This window comes from Bos mutus, chromosome 29, assembly GCF_027580195.1.
Source record: "Bos mutus isolate GX-2022 chromosome 29, NWIPB_WYAK_1.1, whole genome shotgun sequence".
NCBI lineage: Eukaryota > Metazoa > Chordata > Mammalia > Artiodactyla > Bovidae > Bos > Bos mutus.
In genome coordinates, this window is record NC_091645.1 from 26,127,746 (window position 1) to 26,136,344 (window position 8,599).

The 8,599-nt window shown below is 41.1% G+C and overlaps 1 protein-coding gene across 1 annotated transcript; it reads right to left on the reverse strand.

Moving 5' to 3' along the window:
* Positions 1 to 2,916: 2,916 nt before the first annotated feature.
* On the reverse strand, positions 2,917 to 3,849 carry LOC102286978 (olfactory receptor 10N1-like). The gene has a single exon (XM_014480425.2). The coding sequence runs from the start codon at positions 3,847 to 3,849 to the stop codon at positions 2,917 to 2,919; it is 933 nt and encodes a 310-aa protein (XP_014335911.2).
* Positions 3,850 to 8,599: the final 4,750 nt, after the last annotated feature.

An 8,599-nucleotide genomic window follows, 5' to 3' on the forward strand; every position in this document is an offset into this window, starting at 1 on the left:
CCACAAGGTTGCAGAGTCGGACAGGACTGAGCACATATGCATATATTCTGTTTTCGTGTAAATAAATAAACAATTGCATCATAATTTGAAAGGTGAGGTGGTATCGATTCATTCATTCATTCAACAAACTCACTCAATACTTATTAGGTCACTGGGCCTTGTCCTGTGGGCATAACAGTGAATAAGACAAATGTTATGGAATTTTCCATTGTAAAGACATCTACTGAACAAGTTTAAGTATTAGTGTGATAAGTATCTGTCCATAATCAGTCTCACAGCATATGGGTTCTTCTAGCTGTGTCCAGTATTAAGTGAACAGAGAACTAATACTACTTAAATCCAGCATATTGTCTAGGTTACACTCCCATAGCACAATAATAAAATTCGAGGTGATCTTAGATTTTGAAAGTCAGGTTAACAGGGCCATAGAACTATGATATTTATCTATGCTTAGGTGAACTTCCTTTTGTTCTTTTGTCTCAGGCCTTTTGTAACGGCCAGAGAAGGCAATGGCACCCCACTCCAGTACTCTTGCCTGGAAAATCCCATGGACGGAGGAGCCTGGTAGGCTGCAGTCCATAGGGTCACTAAGAGTCGGACACGACTGAGCGACTTCACTTTCACTTTTCACTTGCATGCACTGGAGAAGGAAATGGCAACCCACTCCAGTGTTCTTGCCTGGAGAATCCCAGGGACAGGGGAGCCTGGTGGGCTACCATCTATGGGGTCACACAGAGTTGGACACGGCTGAAGCAACTTAGCAGCAGCAGCAGCAGCAGAAAGCCACACCCCACTCCAGTACTCTTGCCTGGAAAAGCCCATGGAAGGAGGAGCCTGGTGGGTTACAGTCCATGGGGTCACTAAGAGTCGGACAGGACTGAACGACTTCACTTTCACTTTTGTAATGGCAGCAATTTATTTTATTTGAAATTTTCACTTTTTTTTGTTTTAATGGTTTCAAATAGCTTGGAAACTTTTGAGAGTAAAAGTGGAATACAGAAACTACAAATCACTAAAATGTCATAAAAACTAAGAGCAGATGTGTCTCTGGGATCTCCAGTGAAAATTACCCACTCTTTCTCCATGGATTCTGGAGAAAACTGAGAAATAATTATCAACTGAAATATTGTTGGAGACTAAGTTGGAAGCTGTAACTTGGTGGGAGAACCAGTTAAGCATGGTAATTGAACTCAGTAATCAGGACATCTTCTCTTCAAACAAACCTGGGCAGGAGGGCTTCCCTAATTCTTTTATATTAGAGAGTAACCTGGGGTGTTGTCAGTATGATAGAGTAGGAAACAGGGACAGTAGGAGGTGAGGTCTGGGACTAGACCTGGCTTTACCATAACTAAGCATGTGTTATGAATGGCAAGATACTTATTGCTATAACTCAGTGCCACCATGTACAGAGGGGTACGATGGGTTGTGGCACAGAATTAGTGGAGATAATAATAAAGTCAATATGTAAACATGACCTGTATCAGTGCATGCTTTACCACTTATTTACTGAACACTGTCTAAGTATCATGAACTCTGGAGAGAGGTAATGAGGATGAGTAAATTGCCAAGTAGGTCCTTTAGGGCAGTCATGGGATAAGAGCTATGTAATTAACAAGATCCGAGCTTCAGGCCTGGTTTTCCACTTAATGTGCAATCTTGGGTTCATCTGAAGTCTATAATCTTCAAAGTTCTGTTTACAAAATGAAAACTACTCTATGGGGGTGATCATGATGTGAAAAATACATGAGATGATATCTGTGCATCATTCATCACAGAGCCTGGAAAACAGATCATGTTCTGTCAATGGTAATAAAAACTATTAGCAACATGGAGGAAGTGAAATGTTTATAACCAGAAAAGAGGAAAAAATTACATCCTAAATGGAGGAAAAAAAAAAATGGAATGAAGAATGGTTTGGCACAGAGATGGCTGTTAAAGATCCTTCTTGGATTGTCACAGTTTCTCACTATGAGCAGCCAGACAACACTGGCTGCCCATTCTAAGGACAAGAAATCTGTCTCCAGCTCCTTGGTATGCCTCTTGACTTCTATCCTAGGATTAAGGTACTAAGGATAGTATTAGTTATAGAGTTACTGTTGGGGATCTATGGTTTACACACAATGATAGAAAGTCTTATTAGGTAAACAAAATCTAATGCTTTAGAGGAAGCATTTTCTATTATCTATTTATTCATTTAAAAGGAAGGGAAGTTTAGAAGAGAATGATACATGTATATGCATGGCTGAGTCCCTTTGCTGTTCGCCTGAAACTGTCACACCATTTCTAACTGGCTATTGGCTGGATGACATCACCGACTCGACGGACATGAGTTTGAGTGAACTCCAGGAGTTGGTGATGGACAGGGAGGCCTGGCATGCTGCAATTCATGGGGTTGTAGAGTTGGACACGACTGAGTGAGTGAACTGAACTGAACTGATGCTCCAGTTAGTAACACAAAATAAAAGGTAAACAAATAAAAACAAAAAAGAAGAAATAGACAACCTTATTTGCAAAACAGAAATAGAGACACAGAGAATAGAAGAGAATAGAAGTATTGCTATTGGGTAGAGAATAGAAGTATGGATATTGAGCCTGAAAGCGGGGGTATGAATTAGGAGATTGGGACTGACATATATACCCTATTGATACTATATATGATAGATAACTAATGATAATCTCCTGGGTAGCGCAGGGAACTCTACTCAATGCTCTGTTGTGACATAAATGGGAAGGAAATAAAAAGAAGGGAAATATGGGATATATGGTTGGGTATGGCTGATTCACTTTACGGTGCAGAAGAAACTAACACATTGTAAAGAAAGTATATTCCAATAAAAATTGATTTAAAAAGAAAAAGAAATAGAGAATGATGTTAAAAGACAAGAAGTTTCTAAAATCTTTTACAAAATTCACAATTTATTTCAGAGCAGTAAACACCACATTGTAGAAAACCATTTTTAGGGATCTTTTCACTTCCTTGTTCCTTAAGGAATAGATTAAAGAGTTCAGCATGGGTGAGACAGTATTATTTAATATTTGCACTGTGGCACCTAGCAAGGGATTGGGTGTGGGCTGCAGATAGACAATGATTACAGGTCCAAAGGCACAGAGAATGGCAGTGAGGTGGGCACTGCAGGTAGAGAAAGCTTTCTGCCTGCCCTCTGCCGAACGGATCCTCAAAATGGCAATCCCAATGCGTGTGTAGGAGACACAAACACACAACCAAAACATTAAAACCAGAAAGCCAACATTAGTGGAACTCACTCTCCGGGCCAGGGAGCTATCAGCACAAGCCAGGGGTAAGACAGCAGGAATGTCACAGAAGAAGTGGTCCACTCGATTGGGGCCACAGTAGGGTAGCTGAAAGACAAAGGCTATCAAGATGGTGGCATGAAGATAACTTAGCAACCAGGCTGCCAAGACCAAACCAACACAGACTCCAGGTCTCATGATGATCATATATCTCAGTGGGTGACAGATGGCAACAAAACGATCATAAGCCATCACAGAATAGAGGCAGCCTTCTGTAGAACCCAGGAAATGATAAAAGAAGAGCTGAACAGCACATCCCTTATAAGATATGGCTCGGCTCTGGCCAGAGAGATAGAATAGCATCTTGGGACAGGTGACAGAGGGGAACAGCATGTCCAAAATTGAGAGGAGTCCCAAGAAGAAGTACATGGGAGTGTGAAGAGTTGAGGAGGAGACAATTGCTAGAAGGATGAGCAAATTGCCCAGCAGGGTCAAGGGGTAAATGAACAAGAAGATGCCAAGGAGCACAGTCTCCAGTCCCTGTGTCTGAGGCATTCCCAGTAGGATGAACTCATTCAGCTCTGTGTGGTTCCTCATGTTCCTGGGAGGAAGGTCTAGGGGAGACAAAAGACAGGGAAGCATGAATGTGGAGGCTGATTGTGACAGACGCAATGCTGATACATTCATCACCATTCACTCCTAAAGGAAATCAACCCTGAATATTCATTGGGAGGACTGTTGCTAATCTGAAGGTCCAATTCTTTGGCACCTGAATGAAGAGCTGACTCCTTGGAAAAGACCCTGATGCTGGGAAAGATTGAAGGCAAAAGGATAAGAGGGTGGGCAAAGTATGAGATGGTTAGATAGCATGACCAACTCAATAGGCTTGGATTTGAGCAAACTCTGGGAGTTAGTAAAAGACAGAGGAGCCAAGAATGCTGCAGTCCATGGGACAGCAAAAGAGTCTGACACGACTTAACAACTAAACAACAACCACCACCACCTCTGTTTAAATATAAAGATGATGTTGAAAATAAGAATAAGAAATCCTGCCAAGAATATTGAGGGTCTAGTAAGTGCTTCCCCAGTGACTCAGTGGTGTAGAATCTGCCTGCAATGCAGGAGAAGTGAGTTCGATCCCTGGATTGAGAAGATCCCCTGAAGAAGGAAATGACAACCCACTCTTGTATTCTTGCCTGGGAATCCCAAGGACAGAGGAGCCTAGAGGGCTACAGTCCATGGGGTCGCAAAGAGTCAGACATGACAGAGCAGCTAAGCAAAAACTTTATGACAGCAGACAGCCCAGAGGTAGGCATAGTAGAGGCTCCTTTCCAATTTTCATCTTTTAAATATTTCTCATATCTTTTTCAACTTGTTTTAACTTTTTCAACACAGTGAGGTCTTCAAATCATAGATCAACTCCTCAATTCTAAGACCCTAACTAGCTGTAGCTCTATTTTTATTTTTACTTTACTTTTATGTTGGTGATTGCACTGAGAAGGAGAGGGTGAGAGTCAAATTATTGCTTTTTTAAATTAAGGATAAAATTTGGGCACTTACGAGGCAATATAACTGGTGCTATTGAGTTCATTGTTGCTTTTCTCTCCTTCTGCAGGAGAAGGAAGCAGTCCTGTCCTGCTGAATTCCCATCAGCTTTTGCATTCTGCTGGTAGACCTCCCAGAGTGCTCTTTTCTGATTACTTTCAAATAGAATGTCAAAAATCTCAGTGTGTTTTTTTCTCTTATAGTAATTTCTTCTCTGACTATAGGAACTGCAATGATTCCCAAACAAGCTTTAGTAACCTTGATCTTCCTTTGGGTACGAATCCCACAAGTCAGGGACCTTATTAAACAAGGGAACAATTAGTATAATTAGCCCTCAGCAATGGACAGAAAGAGAAAGAGAGAGGAGGAAACTGATTAAACAGGAAATCTTTTTATGATAATTTTTGTAAAATATGCTTCAGTGGAATGATATTCAGTTCAGTTCAGTTCAGTCGCTCAGTCATGTCCGACTCTTTGCGACCCCATTTGGCACATATATCACATATTTATAGGTACATTTATATATTTACTGTTTTTTCATGTGTATGTGTTGTTTTAATCAAATAATTATTTTACTCTTTGTGTCAATAAGATTGATTTATTACAAGGACTAGTAACTGGGTCAGCTCAGAAAATTAATGAAATTGATGAAAAACTAGGCTTATGGAAGGCTAGGAACTAGGGCAGCTCCTCAGCGGTAAGAACTTGTGGCACATCCTCAGGGCCCTGCCATCAGGTGATTCAGCCTCAGCTGCCCATTGCTTCTGGGAGCCTCAGTTCCAGATTCAAATCTGATTTCCTTGGCTGAATCACCTGCCCGGCTCTGTAGCCAGGGTACAGGATGCAATGGGATAGAGACTGAAAATTCTCAAAAGTATAGGGGAGATAAAATCCTGTTGTTAGGAGAGAAGTGGTAGGAAACATGCTGATAAGTCAAAAGAACTTTTAGCTATAACTTGAAGTGTGTGTCTTTTAGTACTTGATATCTGTTCAAATGTCTAAATGCCTAGAATACTCAATAAGTATTTGGGGGGATAGATTTCAAAGTCATTATTGAAAACATTCATTAACTTGCTTATTTATGTATACATGGATCCATTTATTTGCACAAATACTGAGTCTCAATCATATCAGGCAGGGCATTAATTATTTTCCAAGAGTCAGAAAGTTTAAGGAGGGCAGAGTGGTTAATTATAGCCCCTCTGCTCAAAACACTTAAGAGTTTATCTGAAAGGAAAAGAGTACTAGACAGTCTTATTTAAACCTTTTAAAACTCTCATGAAGTTTTCTACAGATAAGGAAAGTTAGGATCTAAGAACTTTATTTGCCCCAAATCATGGAGTTTACTCCAAAGGAACTGGAATTTGTTCTCTTTAGAACTTTTGGCCCTAAAGTTTCTGATCATCAGATTTCAGGGTTTAAAGACCACTGACGTAGTTACATTATTCCAAGTACATCTAGAATTTCTATTTAAAAAGTAAACATTATTTTTGTTGCACTTCTAACTAATGCTAAAAAGATGTAAAAGTTGATAATTCTAGGACTTCCCTGGTCAAGTGAAGTGAAGTGAAGTTGCTCAGTCATGTCCGACTCTTTGTGACCCTGTGGACTGTAGCCTACCAGGCCTCTCCATCCATGGGATTCTCCAGGCAAGAATACTGGAGTGGGTTGCCATTCCCTTCTCCAGGGGAACTTCCTGCTCCAGGGATCGAACCCAGGTCTCCCCCATTGCAGGCAGATGCTTTACCCTCTGAGCCACCAGGGAAGCCCCTAAAAACGATGTAAAAGTTGATAATTCTAAGGCTTCCCTGCTAGCTCAGTGGTAAAGACTCTGCCTGCCAATGCAGGAGACACAAGGTTGGATCCCTGGTCCAATGATTCCACGTGGTGTGAGGCAACCAAGCCTGTGCACCACAGCTACTGAGTCAGTGCTCTTGAGCCCCGGGGTCACAACCACTGAGCCTGTGCACCACAGCTACTCAAGCCCACGTTCCCTAGAGCTCATGCTCTGCAACAAGAGAAGCCACCATCTTGAGAAGCCTGACCACTGCAATTAGAGAGTAGACCCTGCTAACCACGATGAGAGAAAAGCTAGAGCAGCCATGAAGACCCAGCTCAGCCAAATAAATCTATCAGTTGCTCAGTTGTGTCCTACTTTTTGTGACACCATGAACCTGCAGCATGCCAGGCCTCTCTGTCCATCACTAACTCCCGGAGTTTACCCAAACTCATGTCCATTGAGTCGGTGATGCCATCCAACCCTCTCATCCTCTGCCGTCCCCTTCCTGCCCTCAATCTATAAATACCCCAAATTATTTAAAAAAATGTTGTAAAAATGTTAATAATTCTACCATCCTATTTATCTTTGATTATCTTTAATACTTTGGAGCATGATGACCTACTTGAAAAACCTGTACAGGCTGTATAAATAAAAAAAGATAAACATGTTTTTGACTAGTAAATAAACACCACTGAATTAACCTTGGTCTATAAAAGTGTGTTTAGAGTTAGGGCTAGGAAGGATAAATAAATAAAAAGTAGAAAAGACACGGAGTAACTTATAGAAGTTTAAGTTTTTACTTGTAAGTTTACTTGTAGAAGAAAAAGAAGGGATAAAAACAGGAGGGGTGTTTGCAGGGTTTGAAGGTAGGAATAAGAAATAATATGAGAATACTCTCATACATCTGGAGAAGAGAATGGCAACCCACTCCAGTATTCTTGCCTGGAGAATTCCATGGACAGACGAGACTAGCATGCCACAGTCCATGGGATTGAAGAGTCAGAAACGACTGAGTGACTAACACTCATATGTCAGAGATATTGAAAGGACAAAAAGCTGAGGTAAGAAGTTTTGGTGTGTGTATGTAGAAGGTCATATGTTTATTTTCAAAATTTTGGCAAAACTGCTATATTGAGTAGAGCTGCATGAAGATTTGAGATGGAATCCTAATTCTACACACAAGCTGTAATTTACAGAAATCTACCCAATATCCCTAAGCCTTGTTTCACCTTCTGTAAAGTGATCTCAGCATTTTTTTGTAGATAAACGAGATATAACATGTAAAGCAATTGAATTACACCTGTCTGGTAAGGAGTAAGGACACAAATGATAACTCCAGGCAGACCCCCTGAAGCCTACCTAAGGTTGCATTTCTTAGACTCTTCTCTATCTCTGGTGGCTCAAACGGCAAAGTGTCTGTCTGCAATGCAGGAGACCCAGGTTTGATCCCTGGGTTGGGAAGATGCCCTGGAGAAAGAAATGGCAGCCCACTCCAGTATTCTTGCCTGGCCTGGGGTCGCAAAGAGTAGGACACGACTGAGCCACTACACTTCACTTCACTTCTCTGCCCACAGCAAACTGAGGTATTCAACAATTTAACAGTAATTTGAGTGGGTTCAAGAGTAGATGAAGTTATAAGAAAAAAGAGAACTAGCAAACTAAAAAATTGCAGGATATGTGAGAGCCAGATAAGGAGGCTTCTTTTATTATTATTATTTTACTTTACAATATTGTATTGGTTTTGGCATACATCAACATGTATCCGGCAAGGGTGTACACGTGTTCCCCATCCTGAACCCCCTCCCACCTCCCTCCCCATTCCATCCCTCTGGGTCATCCCAGTGCACCAGCCCCAAGCTTCCTGTATCCTGCATCGAACCTGAACTGGCGATTCATTTCTTATATGATATTATACATATTTTAATGCCATTCTCCCAAATCATCCACCACCACCCCCATGTGTATATGTATGGCTGAATTCCTTCACTGTTCACCTGAAACTATCACAACATTGTTAATCAG

What these genes read in the sequence shown, in the direction of transcription:
- LOC102286978 (XM_014480425.2), bottom strand. Translation starts at nt 3,849, where the DNA reads ATGAGGAACCACACAGAGCTGAATGAGTTCATCCTACTGGGAATGCCT.